The 23,009-nt window shown below is 52.1% G+C and overlaps 1 protein-coding gene across 11 annotated transcripts in view; it reads right to left on the reverse strand.

Moving 5' to 3' along the window:
* Positions 1–1,577: 1,577 nt before the first annotated feature.
* The window catches only part of COL13A1 (collagen type XIII alpha 1 chain), a 79,012-nt gene continuing 57,580 nt past the window's right edge, over positions 1,578–23,009 (reverse strand). For 3 of the 11 annotated variants that reach the window (XR_010935968.1, XR_010935965.1, XR_010935966.1), the window contains 9 exons: positions 22,498–22,539; positions 21,496–21,522; positions 20,467–20,547; positions 17,140–17,175; positions 14,966–15,019; positions 13,733–13,786; positions 12,667–12,702; positions 3,658–6,667; positions 1,578–2,027 (listed from right to left, as the gene is read on the reverse strand). Coding sequence is in view for 7 of the 11 variants with exons in the window: in XM_067710696.1 (XP_067566797.1) it covers positions 7,512–7,694; positions 12,667–12,702; positions 13,733–13,786; positions 14,966–15,019; positions 17,140–17,175; positions 20,467–20,547; positions 21,496–21,522; positions 22,498–22,539 (513 nt within the window). In the remaining 4 variants the exon portion in view is untranslated. Of the gene's footprint in view, positions 2,028–3,657; positions 7,695–12,666; positions 12,703–13,732; positions 13,787–14,965; positions 15,020–17,139; positions 17,176–20,466; positions 20,620–21,495; positions 21,523–22,497; positions 22,540–23,009 lie in introns of those variants that run through there. The other 8 variants (XM_067710699.1, XM_067710697.1, XM_067710702.1 and 5 more) reach the window with 8 other exon arrangements.

Consider the following 23,009-nt stretch of genomic DNA (forward strand, 5'->3'; position numbering starts at 1 on the left):
AGTGAGACCCTGAAAGGGGATGAGGCAGTGGTTCTAGGAAAACCAGGTTACACTCTGATTCCTCAGGACCTCAGATGAGGGGGTGGAGGTGAGGAGGGTGGCATTGCAGGAGGCATAAGTCAGTGGAGCCAGGGCAAGAGCACATCTCCAGGAGCAGAGGCTGGGCAGAGCTGTGCTACAACTTTCAGGGGCTCTGGGCACTTTTGCCTGTGTAGACTCCTTCCTCCAGAAAAATACAAAAAAATTATATTTTATGACTGCTCTGGTAGAACCTAGCTGGATTCACGATTATATATTCATTTTTTTTCTTTTGAGTTTAAAAGAAATGAAAATTAAAATATTGTCTTAACCCCTGAAAGGGCCAGGCTTGCCCTCACTGTGCCTGGTGGAGCTTCTGGGGAGCAGGCTTGGGACGAGGAGCATCCCTGGGCTCGGGAGTATCGGGGAGTGCGGCATCCTGGAATGCTCCCTCTGTAGGAAGGGCAGTGTGTACCAGCTGGTGGCTGGGGCCTGGGTCCCTCATGCTTCTGCCACCAGTGGAGGGGAGAGATGACCACAGACAGTAGCTCTAATTCAACTGCTTCACTTTTCAAACAAGGAAGCCAAGACTCAGGGGAGAAAGGTGTCTGGTTTCCAAAATATCTGAGTGGATATTTGGTAAGCACGCTGGTAAGGTCCCTGGGGTCTGGGCAGCATGTGGTGGTCCCATGAAGATGAAGAGTCTGTGAGTGCGACCTCACAATGTGGCAGGGGTCCCACGAATGTGAAGCTCATTAACTTAGAGTGTCTGTTACCATGCGTGGACAGGGTCTCCGTTTCAGTGTGACTTTGTACTGTCTATGATGAAAGGATATACATATAAAGACACATCAAAGTGCAAACAAAATGGGGGGGGGTGTTTAAATTACCCAAGTACTTCGTTATTTTCAAGCCCTCTAGAAGCACCAATTATGTTGTAACACGTAACAGTAAACCTGTGTGCTGCCCCATAGGTAATACTTACCTACTTTAAAATAGGTTTATTTTATTTATAAGCAGCAAGACCTTTATAAGCACTATACTAACAACAGTACAGAAAACCGTAAAACTCTGCTTCTTAAAAAATAAAAACAGCTTCAGATTGCCAATATCTTGCCCAGATTCCTGTTTTCTGAGCGTTCTTTGTTGGAGCGGAATGGCTGTGAGGCAAACTTTTCAACTGCTAGTTGTGAGTAGACCTTGCAAATCTATAGCAAATGAATGGCCATCGTCAGCAATAGCTGCTACTAGTGATTGCAGCCCCAAAAGAAAGAAAAACAAACCAAAAAGCCACCAAAAAACAAAAGCAGTAGCAAGTAGCCCTTTGTAACCTTGGGGGCTTCGAGGGTTTCAGCACAACTGAACTTTACACACTTCATGTGGCACTGTAATGAACTTGGGGTACATTATAATAGACGTTGCTTAATATAGTCCCAGCCCTCCCTCTGTTGGACTTAATGGTTCAAACCATTAAACTTCTGAGGACCCTCCGCTTCTGGAACTTCCTGATTTCACAAGAAAAGAATGTATTTAATTTAGTGATGAATCAGGATCAAGAATTGCCATGTTTAATTTTTTTAATAATGAAAATCCATAAGAGTTTAAAATATTCTGAGACACACCTAGCTTAGCAAACACCATGGAACTCCATGTATCTCTGAAGTCACACATAAACTAGCCAGCACCTGAGTGCTGGTTGGCCCCCTTTGGCACTGGAACACAATAATTTATTAAGCTTCAATACTTAATAAGTGTGCACAAATATCATGCAAACGTACAGCCGTACTCACTAACGAAAAGTGTATTAGAGTCTTAGACGTATACAAAACATCTTGTAAACAAAAGGGAAGAGGTTGGTATTTTCTGTACAAAATATGCAGGCTTTCCTTTTTTTTAATAATCTGTAAGATGCATCATACTTTGGGCATTTTCAAAAAGTGGAAACTGTATAAAAATAAATATTCTATTTACAAACACACACACAGGCCAATCCCAGGTTAGAGGCATCACTGCAAAACAAAAACAAACACAAAACAACATGGAGTTAGTGTCAGTTGGTCTGTGAGTGTTTATTTCCCTTGTGGGAAACGAGGTGGGTCTTGTCCTGGGTTGGATGGGAGCTTTGGGTAGGGGAACTGGGGGAGTCAGGAACCCGCTTCGTTCCAAGACCCTGGTGCTGGCTCTCAGCATCCTGAGGGTGGGAAACCACTTTCTCTTTCCAGTCATTCCCCGTCCTGGCCACTAGAGGGCACTTTCTCCCTATGCTGCCTTTGGAGGCCTGGCTGTTGAATTAATTGCATCTTCCCAAAATGAATTAATGGTGTGAACCAACAGACACCAGGCTCTCTAGTTGCTTCTCCCAGACATTGCAGCTCTCGAGAGTAGGCTGTTCTTCCCCTGCTAAGCCCAACCATTTCTATCTCCTAACCATCCACAGCAACCTTGAAGAAGAAAATCTTTTTTCTTAGGGGACGCACCCCTTTCCTTCTTCTTGGAGCTAACTAGGTCTACAGGAACTCACCGAGAGGGCGAGGCACAGCGAGAGAGACAGATTCTTGGGGAGGCATCTCCCTTGAGGGCTGAGCTTTCCCTTTCTCTGGTTAGGGGTGCTTTAGGTACCTGGGTGGTTTCATCGCTTTTACTGAATCGCGTGAACTAATGAGATTGTGGGCACTTAGCCGGAGGATTGTATTCATCTCATTGTAAGTGTGACTCTGCTGTCACTGGGCAGGACTGGATCAGCTAAGCGCAAACTCTCAGGCAGGTAGTGGACTCCAGCCCTTTAATGAGGATGAACCCACACCTCGAGACCTCAGTGATAAAGGGCTGGCATGAAGTCTCTGAGCGGGAGGCAAGGTGGAGGGAGGCCGTGGGTGGGACTGCATGGCAGCTGCTACCTTTGCCAGGACCAAGCTGGGCTTCTGGATTAGCAAACCAGTGGCCCTGGTCATGCCGGGGAGCCTTGCACTTTGGAGGTCCTGGATGAGTGGGGTGATTGCATGTAAGGACCCAGCCCAGTGCTGTCAGATGGCTTTAATGATGGCAAATGCAGGGGCAAGTGTGAACAAATGAAACCTCATTGTTGGTAGGTTGAGGTTGGGCTGCAGGTCTCATGTGCAGAAGCATGGAGCTCTGACAGCTTAAGTTCAAGGGGCAAGGTAGAGTGGTGAGCTGGCCGATCTCTAGGAGGAGGTATAGAATCTATGTGACTTTATAGTTTAAACAACTTAGATTTCCTATATCTGGATAATGGCTTAAATGGCCTCCTACGAGCACTATGAGACTAGCTAATAATAACTAATTTTAAAACATGGTTTAGAACTCCTTGCAGGAGAAGTATTGTATAATTTAACCACACAAAGCATAAAGATGTCATCTGTCTGACTACATGGAACTTCCATACACTCGGGTTTGCAGATGCCTTAAAAATCATTTTTAAATGTTCTCAATTTTGTGCAGTGAGTGGGAGGGTGTTTAATGGGCACCCTGCCTGTGGGATTGTTCCTTTTTTGACCCATGTCTTGCTACCTCATCTGCAGAAAGGCCCAGAATGGAAATAGTGCATGCTTTATTCCACCATAGAGAAAGGAGCCCAAGGACACCTCTGCTCCAAGGCACTAGAACCCTGGGAAACCTTACCTTATTCCAGCAGCCCTGGACTGGCAAGCCATCTTCACCCTGCAGTGAGGAAGGAAGGCAGACGGCTCAGACTCTGCGGGATGGCCCACCAAGCAGCAGGACAGGGGGAACAAGGGCCACAAACATCGCGGCGGCCGATCAGGGTGCGGCCCCCCGATATAGTCTGTCTCTTTTCTCTACCCCAGGGCTGAGCCGAAAGGAGGCAGGAAGCAAGCCTGCCCGTCTGCCCACTGGCCAAGCTCACATGTAGTTACAGTGCAAGGCCAAGACACTAGCCTGTGGGCTCAGCAAGCAGGGGTCACCTGAATGCTGTGGAGAGGACAGACTAGAGGCCTGCTGGTCTCCCCTCGGGCTGTACTGAGCGCGGGGTGCCCGTGGGCGTCACTCAGCGCTTGGGGGCCTCAGTTTCCTCCTCCGTAAAACCTGGGGCAGGTGCGGCTCTATGAAACGACCGCCCCCACTTCCTCCGTTCTCTGATTTTTTCTCTCTTCCTTAGCAGCTGGGGGAGGACATCTAGGCAATTCCCACCTGGTGGTCAGTAAGGAGGAGGAGGGGTGATTTCACAGGCATTGCAATGTGGGCCTGAGGTGCCTTCAGCAGGGAGGCAGGGCTCCTGGCACAGCCATTGCTGGGGACTTGGGGGGAAGAGGCAGTGGTGGAATGGGAAGCCACCGGGTGCCGCTTGTTCCCTTTGCCGGTGCACCTCCGGAGCACCTACAGCCTCAGGACGTCCCGAGTCTCCTCGGGCCCTGCTATCCTGGCTGCTCTGGCACTCCCTGCGGGAACCTAGAAACCACTTAGAGGCAGGTGGGGAGGGTGAGGTTGAACCAGGGCAAAGATCTGGTTCTTAGTCCGGATCTATTAGAATTGCAGCCCAGATTCTAGAACTCCAGGCTCCAGGGCAGAGAAAGAGACACACACGAGGTTTCAGGGGACTGCAGCAAGTGGTCAGCCCCCGCGAAGCCGGAATGGGAGCACCCTGTGCCCTGGACCTACTCATCCACCCATGACAGGTGCCAAAACCACTCACCTGGCATCCAGCAGACAGCCGGCCCTGCACGGGGGCCGCAGAAGTCTAGTTACCTTGTACTAAAATTCCCGATCAACAGCCCCCCAGCCCCGCCCCACTTCCACAGTAACACAGCGCAGGAGACGGCGAACAGCAACAATGAGAAACAAGAAAGGCAAGGCATGTACACTTCCACAGCAAAAGTCACACACAAATGTTATTGGAGAAAATGCCAGTAAGGTCAAATCCAGATAACTTTCATTGTCCCCTCTGGGTCGGGGAGGGTCTGCAGGATGAGATGGTGCATCCCAGGGTTCCATGAGGACCTCTGTCCCTTTCCCCAGCCCGCCACAATGCGACACTTCACACGGTCTCTGGAAGGGAGAGGAGCCTCCGTGGACCACAGGGGCATTCCCACTGGCACGTGGATGGTGGCAGGGGGGACAGAGGAGGGCTGGGCAGGCAGAGGGGAGTGACAGTGTGTGGGTGAGAAGCAGGGAGGCCAGGGCTGCAGTTGTCAGAACTCAAGTGTTCAGATCGTGGGAAGGGTCATGGCAGAGGGGACGCCTGGCTGCTTGGTTAACGGAGGTGCCGCGGAGGGCGCGGGAGATTCCATGGCTGAGAAAGGCGCCTGTGCGGTGCGCGCTGCATGCTGGGGGTTCAAGGTGGGGGTGGGAAGGTGGGGAGCGCGGTGGGAACGGGAGGCTTGCGACGCTGCTTGCTCTGCCGTCCTTCGTGTTGCCTGTGTGGTCCTAAATAGTCCCTTCCAGGGGCTCTATGGTCACCTGTCAGGGTCACACAGAGATAATTCCTGTGTCACCCTGGGGTGGGGATGTGAGGCTGGGAATGCTCATCTGACAATTACTGGTCTGAAACTAGATCCACGAGCTCCAAACCTCCTCCAGAAATTTAGGAGAGCAGGAAGTTTTTGAGCCAATTGCCTTGGAGTGGAGTGCCGTCTCCTGCTTCCCCTGCAGTATGTTCAAAGGATTGCTGTAGAAGCCTCAGGTGTCCCTGCTTGGAGAGGGACTGGGCCCCGCGGGACCAGAAATGCCACCACTTAGGTGGGACATGCTTGGGAGCGGGTCCTAAATGTCGCCCCTCCCTCCCTGTCTCTCCCTTCCCTTCCTTAACTACATTCTTAACCTTTCCAGGTTCTTTCAGACTTTTTGGTTGTGAACCACCTAAAGATGAAAAAAAAAGGGAAACCAAGGGAGGGTCTTGTAGTGTCTTCTGAGATTTAAGCATAAAGGATGAACCCTACAGGATCCAGAATCCTGATTTTGGACCGTCCCCTGGTTCTGGGGGTGTCGCCAGGGCAGTGATCCCAGATCTATGCCGGAAGAACAGTCAGCATACCCCCTCCTCTACTTTGGTTCTAGAACTCCTCATTCTTCCCCGTGTTCATAAGGTGCCCATCTTTCCTCTGCTAAATCGTGCGATGCTGGAGTGGAGCGGGACATGGGGCCAACTGAGGCATCTCATTGAAATGTTTTGCCAACGCTTTTCCAACTAACTGCAGTGTGTGAAGGAAGAGAAGTCACAATCCTAAGAACTTGTCCTGAGAATCCACTTCCCTGGCTTGCTTTCTGGTGGCAGGTTTGTCTAGAAGCAGTTCTGAAAGGAGGGTCTGATGCAGCTAAGGTTGGCATCGGGTGGGGAGGGCCGCTCACATTAAGGTGATGGGCTTTTGAAGCAGCTGCAGGAGGAAGCCAAGAAAGCATCCTGGCAGACTCTGCATGCAAGAGGGGAACGTGGCGGGAGCCCCCTGAGGACCAGCTAAGGCAGGGTGACCCTTGGTGTCTACTGAGTGAAGAGTGACAAGCAGGAGTGTGCAGGGCAGCGGGAGAGGCGCACAGGCACAAGCCGCACACGTGGGGAAGCCCACACTGGCCATGCAGGAAAGGGAGGGTGATGCCATACCAGTGGGCACGGGGCATCCAGTCCGTCCAGCCCTGGTAACCCCGGCTCCCCTTTCTCTCCTTTAAAACCTCGGTGTCCCTGTTCACAAAACCAACCACGATGATTATTTAGGTCAAGGCTGGCCAGCTCCGACTGTGGCGTGGACAGGCCCTGTCCTACCCTGGCCAGGATGCAGGACCCTCGAGGCATCTACAAATACACCCCAGTTCCCAGTTGATTCCCGTCTTCCCAGTTCAGTTTTTGTGCTATCTCTGGCTCCTGGGAGAGTTGAGCTTTGGAACGTGTACATCCCGCCCCCTCTCCATCTAGACTCACTCGGAGTAAACACAGGTGAACTTCAACTTCAGCGCATCACAATTTCAGGACCTTCAAATGAGTTGAGGGACACTTGAGAAGCCCGGCATATGTGCCACGAATCGTTCGTCGTTGGCTGGTTTGGGAAGGCTTCGTGGGGGTCTGTCTACAGATTTTGGTCTGCAGCTTTACAGGTTTTAGCCAGATGGCTGGTGAGCATTGGGAGGCTGTGTAGGAAAGCCCCTTTCTGGCCTCGTTCTGCCCAGTTTGGGGCATAGATGGCCCTCAGGAGACGCTAACCCCAGTGTCCTGCATCCTGACCAAGTGGGGATTCAGACAGCTTGAACTGCTGGCCACAGAGGTGGCCACGAAACGAAGAAGGCAAATGCGGGGTGGGTTTCACAATCGCTACACTGGCTTCCAAAGCCAGCCTGGAGCTAAGAGCCCAGGCCTGCTCCCAAATCCCTTTCCTCGTGGTGTCTCCGTTTCCACACATCAATTGTTCGGCATCTTCAAAGGAAAGGGCTTTAGTGGGAATTACTTGCAGCTGTGGTTTTAGGGCAACACCAACAGCAGGCAGAATTTCATCAGTCACATGAGCAGGTCGGTTTTGGTGGCATCAGTGGAGTCATTTGGTTTTCATCTTTTTATTTGCCTTCTTTGTTTCCAGCTTGCAAACCTCAAGGAAAAACCCAGAACAACCAAGTGATAGATGGAAACATACCAATGGACAGGGGGCATCTAATCCAGGCGCTCCTTGGTCTCCCTTATCCCCCTTAGGCCCTCTAGAGCCTTTCTTCCCCCTCTCCCCCTGTAAATAACGGTTTAGTCCAAGAAAAAAAATAACATAAAAACTTTAGGATCATTCATGTGTTAACATTAGAGACAGAAAAAAAAAAAATGAAAGCAGGAAAAATAGATTCTCTCAATTAGGATATTCTCCCCAGTAGGATTAGGGGTCAGTCCCTGAGAATTTGGCTAAGGCAGGTGCGGAGGGGGCGGGGAGCAATAGGGCTGAGAGCCAGAGGTGGGAGGAAGTGCGGATGGATGATACTGGTGGCCAGTTTTGCTAATTCTGAGCCCAGAGTGCATCTATAATGAACCTGGGGGACCCACTTCCTTCTCTTTGAGGGTTCATTTTTGAAAGGGTCTGGCCTGACAGCTTTTGTCCCAACTGGTTGTCGTCCCTTTGATATTCTATGAGGAGGCAAAGTGATTTTGTTTAGAGCCCTGGGGTGTGTGTGTGCATATGGCTGTGAATGCGGCGTGTAGGCGTGTGCGCATACATGGTTGTGCATGTGTGTATATGAGCTTGCGCATGTGTACACAAGTGTGTGCATGTACTAGTGTGTGCTCGCACGTGTGTGTACAAGGGCACGTGTGTGTCCACGGCTCACAGGTGGCACCTGGTTCTCGGCGGGGTCCTCCCGTTTTATGTGTGTCTCTGGTCCATCCTGGTCTGAAGTCACAGGCAGCTATTTGTATGTGGGTATGTGGGTTCAAGAAATCCATTTGTCTCTGAAAAGCTTCAGTAAACATCGTCTTTCTAAACTGAACCCTGTTTTGTATGTGTCAGGGTCACTCTCCATTTAAAGTGGGGCTATGGGAAATTCTTGGTAATGAATTTGAGTTTGGATTTTTATATGTTGGGTTTCTCTATAAAGGGGCCAAGTGTGCCCCTGGAGAGTCTTCCTGGGAACTCTCCTCCTCTACAGAAGGCCGGTTGTCTAATGCTTGGGGGCTTCCACAGTGTCCCTTGGGGTGGGTGGCCAAGTGGTCAGAGCAAAGGCTTAGAGCCAGAATAGGATTTGCCTCTTATCAGCCACATGACTTTGGGAACTTAACCTCTCTGAACCTCAGTTTCTTCATCTGTAAAATGGGGATAATAATACCTCCCTCAAAACTGTTGTGATATGTATAGCTGAGTCACTTTGTTATACAGCAGAAACTAACACACCATTGTAAAGCAGTTATACTCCAATATAGATGTTAAAAAAAAAAACTTCGTTGCGAGGTCTTTGTGCACATTTAGCGCTTAATACTAAATGTGCACTAATACAGTAGGTGCTCCGTAAATGACAGTGGCTTCATAAAGAGAGCAGTAACGATCGCTACTTCTTGTCAGCCAGTACAGGAGCCAAGGCTGCTGCCAGCGGCACGGTCTTGTGTCTACCGTGTTCCCGCAGTGGAAGGCTGCAGGGTTCCTTAGAGGGAGGCAATGGATAAGAATACTTTTGACGTTTCTCCAGGTCTTTGGAAATTACCCACATTTCTTGATTGCAAAGGTTGCCTGCAATTGCCAACACATCTTTCTAAGTGAGTTTTCTAAAATGCAGGTGCTTACTTAGAAAATGAGATGTGTTTAAGAGGAAACATGTAGACGCATCTTAGGGGTCATCTCATTGGCTCTAAGATATGCCCGCCAATGAGGAAGTCATGGCACGATTAATCTGCAGACAGTGGACAAGCCAAACCACTAGCTGTTTGGAGGGGGAAGCCCCATGGGAAACTTTCTCAGGAATGTGGCCCCTTATTCTCTTTGGGTCAGGCCAGTGCAAAAGTGAGCACAGTTCCCTAAATTCAGAGGGTGAGAGAAGCTCCTGGGGAGTGGGGGATGGTGATGATGTGCCTGTGGGTCACAGAGGGTCAGCGGTGGTCCCTTCCGGATGGGAAACTTGCACTCTGGGCCGTCATGTTCTAAGGGCACAGGAAATAGCCTTAATTGGGTGCCCCTTAAAGACAGTAGAGTAGTAACCTCACCTCCATCCTCCCTGCTCCCCTCTCTTGAAGAGGACATGAAAAGGGCCCTGGTGCAGAGGGGATTCTAGCTGGTACGGGAGAGGGGCAAAGAGAGTCAAGCAGCAGGGGTTTCTTAAAAAAATAAATAAATGTACAAAACTGCGTTTAGAGGAAATAAATTGAAGTTGGGGGAGTGGAAGGGAAAGGATGAGGGCTATGGGATTATTATAATAGGGTGAACATATCTAGAGGGAGAAATAGTGAAGGAGTAAAGGAAAGAAGAAGCAGGCTGAGGCCGAGAGAGAGAGCAGAGGAGAGAGAGCTAGGAGGTAAGGGGGCCTGGGGAAGCAAGACACGCACACACACAAGTGTGCACACACATACGTGCACACACATGCACACACACATGTACACCCAGGCACACACGTGCACACTTCCACACACACACACGTACACACACACCCCAGATGGCACCTCTCGCAGCGTGGGAGGAGCCTCACCGCACACTCTCAGACCTTTCAGTTGGCTGGCTTGCAGGCAGCTCCTCGGTTACACCCAATTTTCCTGATACCCAAATTGCCAAATTCACACCACCCTTTATCCTCTGATGGACTGTTTCATCCTAAAAGTGGCTCCTGGGCCAAATTCACAGAGCTGTTAATGGACAGGAGAATGCCCCTGGTGACAAGGACAGAATCATTCCCCTGGCATGTGTGTCCCCTTGGAAAACTGCCTATCTTGGGCTCTGGGCCTTGGCCACCACTACAAGGACTGTCCTCCTTCCATGAGCAGAAAGGAGACTCCAAGACCATCCTCTGGCGGTACTTGGAGAAGCATGGCTTTAAGGCTGTGAGATAGGATAACAGACGGTGGGGAGCCCGCCCGAGCCTCTCTGACGGGGACCCCGGGTGTGATGGGGGCAAAGTTTGGGAGCCCCCTTCCACACTCGGTGGGCACGGGCGTCTTGAACATCTCCAGCTTCATCTCCATAAGAAACAGTGAAGCTTCCAACTAGAATGTCATCTTAGCACTCCTGGCCTTTTACTTTGACAAAAGTGTCAGCATTCTGAGCTTCCAGGCACCAGAAAACACGGGTCAGGGCACAGAGCTGACGCTGCCTGGACCTTTCTTCATTTTGTAGGCTTTCATTACCAAACCCTCATCTCTCCCCTTAGAAGTCCTGTTAGGGCTGGTGGTATAAAGAGGTCTGGAAGAGGAGGTGAGCTGTAGGTGGGACTCTTCTAGGATGTTCTGGTATCCAGAGAGTCAGAGGTCTTAGATGGAAGAACAAGCTGGTCCTTGATTTGGAAAGCTGCCCTTTAGAAGGAGCTGACTGGTTCTTTATGGTGCACTCAGAGGAAGGTTCAGGTACCTTGCTTGTTTTCTGGACTTGACTTTTACTGACATATTGCTGATTTATATGTGGGACTGGGGGGAAGTGTATAAAACCTTGGACACAGCAAGTGGAGAAGAAATACTTCCCCACTGGATAGTGGGGACTCAGCGGCTCATTCAATGACCTCGGTTCCTTGAGCATCAGAGCCACCAGCCTCCCGCCCCTGTCCACCTGCCGGCCCTCCAGAGCACACAGTCACTACCAATGGGAGGACTAGCTTCGCAGCCTTCAAATGCCCGGTGCCTCAAGCCAACTGAAAAAGTCATGAGAGATTAGGTTTAACAAGTGTTCATCGAATTAACAAAGAACACCGGAACACTTCAGACATAAATTAGAAAGGTTAGTATGTCAACTGAGAGGTGCAATGATCAGTTATTTCAGTGGCCTAAATTCTTGGATGCCACAGTAACGAAGGTGGGCTTCCCAGCCTGCCTGAACAGGCTGGCCCATTTCTGGAAGTAGAACTGTTTATTCCAGGGGTTTCTAGACTTGGGCTCCCCATGGACAGTCTGGGAGGGGTCGCTCTGCCTCTTCCTTCTTGTTCATAGGATATATGGGACAGATTGATTGCTTTTGACCAGCTGCCAGAAAGGAAAATTTAGGAATATGGAAGCGTTCAATAAATCGATCTTAAATGGAAGAGACTTGCATTGATGCCAGATATAAACGTACAGATTCTGGCATGTTCCAGCCATAAACACGGCTATCGTGTTCAAAGATCAGCGGAAGGCCTGGGTTCTGGAAGCCACCTGCTCTGTCTCTAACAGTCCTGGGAACTCAGAACATGTTATCATAGTTCAGGGCCTCGTTTCTCCATCGGTTCGTCCCACTCCTCTTTCACCTCTAAGATCCTTGGGTATTATTCCCACTAGAAGATGCTCTTGGGCTTCTAGGGGACGTGCATCCCACTGAGAACCCCTGTGATGAGGCAGCCAATGAGACGTCCTAGAAGGGAACCCAAAAGTCATCCCTCGGTCAGATGCAGTGGGATGATCTCTCCTGGGCACAAAGGTGCCACGTGTCATGTGCCATCAGGTGGCTGTGGGTGCTGTGGACGGACACTCAGCAACTGCGTCTTGGTGGACACGGCAGAAACCAAAGGGGCAGCTGGGGGCCTCGAAAGGCACGATTTGTTTCATAGTCCTGCCGATTCGTCCCAAGAGAAATAATGGCTGGGATAGCTTTTTAAAGGGTTGGCTGTGTACAACAGCTGTCTGCTTGTTCTTGGAACTGGGATTTATTTTCTCTCTCACCAGTGGCCTGGGATGCCTGGTAAAACTAAGTGTCAGAAGACTAGGACACAGCAACGACGGATATAAAAATACCATTCAGGGGCCCATTATCAGGGCAAGCTAGAGAGAGCCGGGCACGTGGCTCCTGTTACTGGATGGCGATGCTAATCTGACGGCTGCCCTGGGATTCAGCCTCCCCTTTCCACGCGGAAAAATACATGCTGCAATTTCAAGATTAGGTCCCGGGCTCCCTGTAATGCTATGGATGGAGCCCCTCACTATAAAGCCTTTTAATTTAGGATGCTATATCAGGAAAGACTGTATTTCCATGTTGGGTCAGGAATCCCCAGTTGGTCATTTCACCTCACCATGATGACACTAGTAACCACAGCCAAAGTGCGAGGACTCAGACTCACCCGGTTTCCTTTGTCCCCGGGTGGTCCGTGTAAACCCTGCAGTAAATCAGAGAAACGAAGACAGGTTAATGAGAAGGCACAGGATGGCCGTACCGTCCATCCTTCCAGGCTCATAAAGCTCTTTACCGGTGCCTAATTCATCGGAGACGGGCTTAATTATCCCCATTTTACAGAAGGGGGACAAAGGAGAAAACTGCTCAAGGAACTTGACCTAGAGACAGATAACGAGTTATGGGTAAAGTCAAACACAGTTCTGGTTTTCTCTCTCGGCCCCAATGCCCTGGCCTGCAGCCGAGTTCTTCTAGATGGTCCGTGCTGAGGACACGGTCTGGGCGCAGAGACCTCTCCTGGAAGGGCAGGGATTTGCATGGCTCTCCCACCAGCCGCTTGCTAGAAAAATGACTCCAAAGCTCCCGAGCCCCTCTTTTCAAGGTGCCGGCTGCTCCCCTTGTCTTTAGCTGGGGAGTGGGCACGAGGCAAAGACTGGCCGGAGGTGCCTACTTAGCCAAAGCACAGCCGAGCATGGAACCCACGAACAAGTGTATGGCCTTCAAGCGGGTGGGAAACCAAAGTGCTGGCTCTCGTAGGCAGCCGACTTCTATAAGCCAGCAAGGAGACGTCGGCTGCAGATGGAAAGCCAGTCCCGTGGGAAGCTGCCCGTCTCAGGAGATGTCTCCTTGCCCGATGGTGATCTGGACCTGGTTCGGTCCCTCCTCGAGGGTACGGGCCGTGGCACATTCACCTGTGAGACCCCCGCTGCCTTGAGCACAGAGCCCTGCAGCGGAAGGTGCTCATCTGTGTTTGCTACAGCCAGTTAGACGGTGCACACGGCTGAGGACGTGGTTCCCTAACGGGCCGTGTGCGCCAGGGTTCGCCTCTAGCGGTGCCCGGCGGGGAAGTTCTAGCGCGTGGGCTAGTGGCTGTCGGTTGCTTCCACCGCCACAGAACTGGGCACTGTCGCTTGGCCCTAGATTTTCTGCCCCAGGCTCTGGGTGTTCTGTTTTGGCAGTGCTTCTGGGGGGGACCAGGGCAGGTGGAGAGCAGCCTCTGAGCCCATGAGACTTACAGGAAGCCCAGCTGCTCCCGTTGGTCCTGTCATCCCAGGGTCGCCTTTGCTGCCCTGAAACCGGAGAAAGAACACATAAGCCTTCTCTGACATGGTAACAACCTCCCGTCAGCGATTTTCTGTTTTCATACAAAACTTGGGAAACCTTTCCAGTCTCTTCAAAGAGACACCCCCCGCCCCCAAACAAGGAAGCGAGGGCTGGGCGGAGGGCGGGGTGAAGGTGGGGTGACTGCTGAGGACTCTGCCCCGAGGAGGGGGCCTGGAAGCCTCTCTCACCCTCCCTCCACGAAGCCTGGCCCCCCAACGCGCTTAGGAAGGACTGGACAGTGGGGGTACAAGTTGGCCAGAGGCAGAAGCAGTGGGGAGAACAGGAGCAGGAAACGGGCACGGACAAGGGAGATGGGGGCGAACGGGGAGAGGAAGAGAGCTCTGATTTCTCTTCGAAGCTGTGTCACCCCTCGGAGCAGCCACCCTGGTTCCCCCAGTGGCTGGTGATCTCAGGGAAGCCCACGCCTCTCTCCAGAAGCTCCCCACCCTCTCCCCCCTCCCCTCTGCCAGCTGTGGGACCCAAGAGCGTAGCGATAGAGCCCCCGGCGGCAGACGGCAAGAGGGAGAGCTGCTCCCGCGGGCAGAGAGCCCAGCAGACGGCCACTCAGAGGTCCAGCACCCAGGCCAGGCCCCCAGCGACCCCAGGCCCCGCGGTGCGGAAACCGGGCCAGGCTGGGAGGAGCCGCCGCGCGGAACTCTCCTGCCTCCGCCCGCCACCCTGGCTGCGGGAGACGTGACCCCTGGTAGCCGGCCTGAGGCACAGGTCTCCTGGCTTCTCGATGTCTCCCAGGTTTTCTACCACCACCTGGCACTGTTTCATGCCGTATCCCTAAATCACTGCAGAATTGAGGCGTGTCCGGTGACAGCAGGGCCTGGGGCCTTGTGTGGCCCCTGGGACTGATGCCAGGTGACCGGAAGCTGAGGGAAGGAAGCTCTCCGAGTCTCTGTCCACTTGTAGCCCCAAAATGGGCACCTCCGGCCTGCCTGCCACCCCATGGGCTGCGAGGGTCATCCAGAGAGGACATGGATGAGGTGCTTGCCGGGCCGAGGAGGAGCGGATGGGGGCCGAGATGGCTGGCTGACGCGGTGGCCCCGTGGGCTGCAGGGGCTGAGGACCCGAGGCTGAGAGGGGCAGCAGGGCCCCCTGTCCTGGTGGTCCAGGCTCCCGGCTCGCTGAGCACTCACCCTCTCTCCCTTTGGTCCCGCTGGGCCTGGAACTCCAATTGGTCCTGGAGTACCCTGGGGAGGTGAAAGAGCACAGAGGTGAGGGTCCTGACGCCGAGGGGAGCCCCGGGAGCCCCGCACGACACCTGGAGATGAGCAAGGTCCAGAGGCCCAGTTTTCAGGGTTGGCGAGGCCCGGCTTGTTCAGGGCGGTCATTGGACTGGGCCGCGTTCCTGTTTGGGTTTGGGGGCCTCGGGGAGAGAGCGCCTCCCCGCTGCCTCAGAGCCAGATTTGAGGAAGGTACCCCTTTGGTTTCACAACCAAGCTTGCCAAGGCTGAAAACGGCAGAACAGTTGCTTAGTTTGCTCCCAGAAGCGCTCGGGAGGGAGTCGACGCCATCCCGGGGGTGGGGAGGCCGGGGGCTGGCACCCCTTGGCTGACGCAGCTCCACATGCAGCGGGAGGGTCTTCATGCCACAGAGACCGATGCAGACGCACACACAGAGCCAGGCGTGGGAGGGTCATTCCGCCACCGCCCACTCCACCCCCACTGTGGGCCCTGGCCCTGGCCTTCAGCCTCCGGCCAGGCCTTCTGTCCCCATCCCAGGCCCTAGGGAACAGGCTGGATTGGAGAGTGGATTAGTATGCTTCGGATGTCTGCTGACACGGGCCTGGCAGGGAGGTGTGTCCTAAGCACTCCTGACTCGGGGCTGCAGCCCCGGGGGGCAGCTGGAGCGTCAGAGCTGTGTTGATTAGAGACACAGCAGGGCTTGCTAAGGCATAATTAAACGTCTTCTCCAGGTTCCTAATTTATGGCCCGACTAGACGGAGTCTATATTTCCAAGCTTCCTATTGCTCTGCCTCGGTGATTATATTTTCTTGCTCAGGACGTGAGGACTGGGCCTGGGCCTGTGGGCGGTTCCCGGTGGTGCTCCGAATGTAGCTGTGATAGGCAGGGCAGGAGCAAGGTGGGGAAAGGCTGATTTACTTTACATGAAAGTAAAATAGAGGATAAGATGTTCTCGGTGGCTCCTTTGAGGGAAGAAGGAAAGCTGTGGACATCTGTGACAGAGTGTCAGAATAGCACTCTGGAGTCCCTGGCCAGCTTCAAGTCCTGCCTCAAAGGCCTACAACTGTGCTATTGGAAAGTTTCTTGGCTTCTCTAAGGATCAGTTTTCCCACCTGTAAAATGGGAATAATCGCATGAGTGTCTGCTTCCTAGGTTGCGGCCAGGTTAGAATGGATGAATACATGTCACACATTTGGCGCTGGGCCCGACACCTAGGAAGTGTCCAGTAAATGTCCTGGCAGCGTAGGATCACTCTTCCCATAAACATTTTCCTTTAAGGTTGTGTTAACTGATTTTATAAGGAAAAAACCCTTCAGGTCCAAAGGGGACAGAATATATGAATGTGCACTGCTCCCCTCTGTCCAATATGAAGGAAATAACTAGTTGAGAGGAAAGTCATGGTTTCTCGTGATTCCAGCCACAGATAATGCCCCTAGCCCAGACTGGCCACCCGGGAAAGGTGTGCTAGGTGCGAGGAGGATGGAAAGAAAGGGACTGTGGTGGGGGGCAGCTGTGGTGCCACAGGAAGTGAAAGGTGTGGTTGTGACATGCCATCAGAACACTGAGCTGGGACTCGCCCGTGTGCTCCTAAGTGCTACACCTGCCCTCACCCATCAGTGCGGTCCCCACCCACATACACACCAGACTGGTGGCTGCACAGGACTAGAAAGCCCTTGTGGGCAGACAGGAGATGGACAGAGCTCACAGCATGAAGACAACACAGCATGACGGGCACATACAGACACTGTTGTGTTTGGTGGGGATGAGTCACGGCCCAAACCCCTAGGGCTGGGGTCCCAGGCTGAAGTCAGCACTCCTTTAGGAACAGAGTCTTTGCTGCTGAAGCAGCCTCCCACCCCACAGCCAGTGTTCTGGAAATTCAGATTTGAGGACCCTGGGTGCATTCCACAGACAGGGAAATTTAGATGGAGGCCAGCTGTCTTTGGTCAAGAGGCGTGAATAAGCACTTGTGAACTGAGCACAGATGGTACTTCCTGGTGTTGGTGGTGGGATGAGGCACGCCTCACTGAAGAAGTGAGGCCACAGCAGGACAGACGAAAGGGATTACAGGCCAGGGCTGGGGTGGGGGTGGGTGGGTTGAGGGGTAATGGAGAAGTGACACTCACCGGTGGCCCAGGCCTGCCGTCCAAACCTGAAGCTCCCTGGACAAAGGGAACAGTTTGACCAAAAGAAGGGGAAGGGAGGAATGGGAGGGAGAAAAAGGGACCAGGGAGGGAAGAGGTGAGTGAAGCAGTGACTCTGGACAGACATAAATGCTGGTAATTAAACAAAATGGGAGAAATAAGCTTGGGAGGACAGGTAATGTATTCACATGAAAACCAACAAAAAACATGGAGACACCGAGTGCAGTGTGGCCAACTGCTGAGCAAGCTGGGTGGAGACCAGTGCAGGTGGCCGTTACGATCCTCTGTGCCCCCTGCTCCCCTCTCTCCTTTCATCCTCTCTCAGAAACCTCTCTTCCAAGGGATTGAAGTGTTCCAGGGAAAGAGATATAGAAAGTAAATTCATGGAGAGGTGTCTGGAACCAGAGCTAGTGCATCCTTCCCAGGACCAGTCTTACTTGGGGAAGACACGCCTACATGGCAGGTGGGGCCCAGGTGAGGGTGGTCTTCCCAGTCTTTTTTGCATACTGTTGAGGCGAGGCCACACTGGGGGACCCCAGAAGGCTCAGCATTGAATTACAGCATCCAGCTTTGAAATCTGGGCAGAAGCTGGCCTACTTCAACTTCAGCTAGGTGGGAGGAGTTGGGGCCTTGAATGACAATACTAATGATGCCTGACATTTCTCTGGCATTTTACAGTTTGCAAAGCTTAACACAAATTCAGTCCGTTCATCTTATCCCAGACAAGGCCTCTTTTATAGAAAAAGCCTTTAGGGGCAGCTGACTGGGACAGAGGTCTAAGGCCATGTATCCCTTGGAATGAACTGTCTGGCAGGTGGGATGCTATTAAGACCCACTCACTGTGCAGCATCCAGTGATATATACAGTGGGAATTAGAGTTCTTGTTCCAATGCTGGGCTATGATGCTGCCCCTACAACCCACCTAGGAGAACAGGGGTACAATTATCTGATGATATCAATAAGACAAAGCAGGGAGAGAGCAACTGGGACATTCTAGGCCAATAAGGACTGAGTTCTTGAAATCTGCTTCCAACTGAGCCTCAGAAACGAGCCTAGGCCTCAGGATTTTAAAGGTGGGGGAATACCCCCAGGTAAGGGAGGGCAGGGAGCTGCTTCCTCCTGGGGCAAGGGTGTTGGGTAGCAGGACCCTACAGGGCCTCGCTTCTCAGTCTTAGGACCACATAATTCTGGGACCAATCTTGCTTATGGCCTAGAGAGTTGTGGTTCTCAGACCCAGCTACAATGTCAGAATCTCCTGGGGTGATGTTAAAAAATACAGATGCCTGGGCCCTACCCCAGCCCAATTCAAACAGAATATAGCATACTTGGAAAGCTCCAGGGGATTCCAACGTGCAGCCAGCACTGAGAACCACTTCTGTAGGGCAAATAAGAGGAACGCAGTAGGATGTACCTGGAAACACAGGCTGCTGCTCTATGAAGTAAAACACTGAGGGGAAGCCTAAAAACAGAACTTTAGCTAAACATCCATATACTTTGTCTATGCAGCGTTAATACTGAGTTATCTTGAGAGGCCTGGCGCACAGGGCATGAACTGGAGTTTTGGGGGCCATACGTGGGCCACTGACATATTTTCTATGGGTTGCAGTATTGCAGATAATTTTGGTTTAATATTAGAAAATGAGGAGATATCCCATCAAATGCCAGATGTGTAGCTTCCTTAGGAAAATTAGAATACGCAGAAATACTGGACCCTCATTCCCCCAAAGCAACAGTCCGCTGAACTGAGTAGGGCTGTTACCACAGTCCCCACCACTCCTTATTGTCCGTCTGACGTCCACATTAGTTGCCCTTTATGAACACTGCTTGCTCTGTTGTTTTCTTAAGCTAGCCAAAGCACTTCTCTGTACCCGTGTCTCTATCAAAAGTTGACAAATCAAAGATAGACTGGGTACTTTTTCTTTCGTCTGGCGCTTTCTTTGTTTATATTACCTGTATGGTCTTCATTTCAACCCCTGACTGAATTCCCCAATGTTCACTAGGGTTATTGGAGCCATGAAGGTGAACAAGGAGAGGTTTGTGGTTGAGTGGGGGTGGGCAGGAAGGCGCTTTAACAGTAAAGAGTACTTAGTCATTTTGGACACAGCTTAAGACATGGGAAAGTGTCTGCTAAAGTCATCAGTCTACTGTAGTCTGTCAAGCGAATCAGCTCCTTAAATATTCCCACATTTGATGCACTAATGAGGTGTAATCATACCTTTTGTTCTTTCTCTTTGGTTGCTGGGATTACATTAACCAGACCTTCAAACCCTGCCAAGCTGGGGCATCTGGGCTTCCCATCATTCCTCTGCTTTTTACAGCTTCCTGGGGGTGGGAACTGGCCTTGTGCCCAGCACAGAGGAAGCCTCAGTGGCTGGAAAGAGGCCTTTGCAAGGCTGTGGCCTCAGTGAAGGAGCAGCCTCTGGTGTAGCCAGGCCATCGACTTCATATGTGACCTCAAGTGACTCAATTTTTTCTCTGGACCCACCAATAAAATGATTATAGGGAATCCTAAAGTCCCTTCCAGATCTTGAAAAACAAACAAGAAAAGAGTGCCAGCCTCACTGGGGTGTGAGGGAGGATGGAGCCCAGGGCTCCGGGATGGGTGGTGGGATGCGCTCACCTGGAGACAGGTGAGGCAGTGATGAGACCATCAGTCACTGGAGCTTGGGGCAAAGGAATTCACCCAGTCCAGGCCAGACATCGGGAGATGCAGACACCTTCTGAGCAGCCCCTGCCCTGACCTGGGGCCTTAAGCTGAGATCAGAGATCTCAGGGAACCAAGATGTGAGTGGCCTTAGCCTGCTGGGACCGGAGGATCTGACTTTTTGCAAGCTTTTCTGCTGTGGCCAGTGCTTAAGCGCAGAGAGCAGGGGCTCTCTTGGGGTCTGCCTGGGAAAGTAGGAGAGACATGAATACTCTACTGTCCCAGTGCTCCCAAGTCCTCTAAGCTTGGCCCCAATAAGGGCAGATTTTTATTGCCTCAGACAAGCACAAGTAGGGCCTAAGGCTGTTCTCGGGCCCCTTCTGGCTCCCAGCTGGGTCCTCCTTGGGGTGGGGGGCTTTGTCGTATTCAGATTCACATTCCTCCAGAACCTAGGCCAGGGCCAGCCCAGAGGAGGCCCTCGGTAAGAGAGTTAGAGCCTACGGTCTTGTCCAGGTGGGAAAGCAGAACCCCACGGAGCTCTGGAATGCTCAGAACTTTAGAACCTCGAGTTTTCCAGTGGCCTTCTCCCAGGGCCCTGCCCAGCACCTCCTCAGGACCGCCCGGCCAGGCCCCTCACACCAGTTTGCCGGGTCCACGATACTTACGGGTAATCCCAGAGGACCTCGGTCTCCTTTTTCTCCCTGGATGCCCTTCTCTCCTTTTGCTCCATCTAGCCCTGCTTCCCCCTGAAGGAAAGGGAGATGGGCGAGATCACAGAAGGGCATGGCCCAGACGACTCATTCTTGCATTCTGGGGTCCTGCAGATGGGGATGGGTGGTGGGGAGGGATGGTAGATAGAGGAGGGAGGAGGTAGAGGTGGCTGACCCAGGGGTGGCAGGCCGGGGACTCCAAGAATTGCTGAATTCTTAGCCTGGCTCTGCCTCAGTTACAGTCAGTTACTACAGAGTATCTCTGTGGTAACTTTGAGGTCCCCAAAGGGAAAGGGGATGGCAGGAGTAGAGACAAACCCATAGGTCAGTTCCAGGTCAGGCTTTGGCATAGATGACCATTTGCATAGCAGAAAAACTGGGACCCTGCAGATACTGGATGGTGAATGCCTGAAATGCCACCGCTGGAGCTCTGAGGCTCCCACACTAACCAGGAGAGGAAAGTGCCTAGCAGTCCCCTGGAGAGCGCCAGTGTAGGAGACAAGGGCTGTTGTCATGCCAGCAGCCTCCAGCCCTTCTTATCCATTTGAAACGCTGGGGGTGGGAGCTGGGAGAGTCCCAGGCCAGAGTCCAGTGGGCTTGGTCCTGGGAAGGGGTCCCTTGCTATGCCACCCTCTGTCTGCCACCTATACTTCAGGGTGAGTGAAGGGTCTGGGGCAGGTTACATGGAAAAAGGATTTCATCACTGGCTAAGAATCTAACCTGTCACTCTGTAGGGTTGATTGATGGATGGGAAAATTCTGAATCCAAAGCCTGCCCAGTGTCAATGATGGATGTTAACAGGACCATAGGACTTTATTCTGTCCCAATGGTACCCCACTGGCTGAAGCGTCACATGATTTCGTTTAGGGAAGGGGTCAGCTGGGTCCCCTGTCTCTGAAGCATTTTCTCTCTTTTCTGCCTTCACTGACACAGCGCCTTCCCCCACCCCCTTCACCCAGCACCTGTCACGTGATCTCTTCTTACCTTTGGTCCAGGAATGCCTTGGAGCCCCTGCATTTGGAATCAAAACAAAGCATCTCTGGTTAAGTCGACTTCCTTGTCCACAGGTTGGACCACAAAAAAGCAAGGGCCCTCTACAAAAAAGTACAGAGCCTGGCCTGGGGCCCCTTCCCAGGAGAGGTAGAAGGGAATGCTAAGGGGGGGGTCCACCTTAGGACTTCCTGGGGTGGGGTCTGAGCCATGCTTCCCCAGCCAGGGACTGAGAATCTCTCTGTGGCCCTCACAGCTGACTCATGAGAGAAGATTCAGAGTCTCATGAAGGCAAAATTCAGAGGGAACACAGCAAAAATTAAATAATATGTGCAAAGTGCTTAGAGTAGCATCTGGCACATAGTAAGTTTCAATATACCTTGGCCGCTGTCATTATTACTACTACTACTACCACTACTACTCGTACCAATGACAGTGGGTGGCCCATCACCACGGGGACTCTGAACCCGGCAGAGGCAAGGACCAGCATCTGTTGGTTTAGGATGCTTGCAGACCCTCGAGGCCCAATGCATAGGGGTCCCTTTACAGGTGCCTTATCATCTGTAACCATGGAAAGGCCAATCCAGTGGGGCTGGTTTTAAATGGGTCACTTTCTATTTTAATCCTGGCCTTCTTGCTGGCTGGTTAGCAGGAATAAAAGAGGGAGAGGAGCAGATGTCTGATGGCAAAGGGCAGAACCGAGTGACAGAATGACTCCTACTCCTGCAAGGAGGGACCAGACCTCGGGGCTGCCATGCCAGTCAACTGTTTCTGGGAAACCGGGTGCTGCCCAGGCTCCTTGGTGTCACAGAGACAATGCCTGTTTAAGGTGGGAGGGAAGAGAAGCAGGGAGGGGCTTGTGGATGTGAAAATCCCACCGTGGAAGGAGGTGATAGTGACCTAAGGTTGAGGTTAAGCCCAGTGACTGCCATGGGGAGGGGATGTTAGGGGCCTAATCACAGTGGACTGAAACATAGACAAGCCCTCCAAACTTACCGGAGGTCCGGGAGGTCCCTCTGGCCCTGGTGGCCCAGGAACCTAGAAGCCAAAGGGAGACAGTTAGCCCACCCCCTGTTATACTCTAAGGGCTCCTGCCTTCTGCCATAGCCTGGTGTCCGGCTAGGGACTGCAAGGCCGAAGGACAGAACTACCAGCACACAGTCTCCCAAACAAAGGCCGAGAACAGGTCAGAAACTCATAGCACCTCATTAGCCTGCGCAGTGTTTCGAAAGAACAAACAAACATGGCCATGAAATATGCTCAAAATGCCTATTCTTCTGGATGTTTTTGAAAAACCAGAAAATCTGGCCGCCTCAGGCTCTTGTTTGTGCATGGCACACAGTTGCCTGGAGCTCAATGAGAGCTTTCCCTTCCGGCTGGGGCTTGAGTTCCTTGGTTTACCTCAGTCCTCACCACTCCCTATTATTATTATTATTATTTTTTTAATATTTTTTATTTTTTTTTCAGTACGCGGGCCTCTCACTGTTGTGGCCTCTCCCGTTGCGGAG

This window comes from Pseudorca crassidens, chromosome 16 (assembly GCF_039906515.1).
Source record: "Pseudorca crassidens isolate mPseCra1 chromosome 16, mPseCra1.hap1, whole genome shotgun sequence".
Taxonomy (NCBI): Eukaryota; Metazoa; Chordata; class Mammalia; order Artiodactyla; family Delphinidae; genus Pseudorca; species Pseudorca crassidens.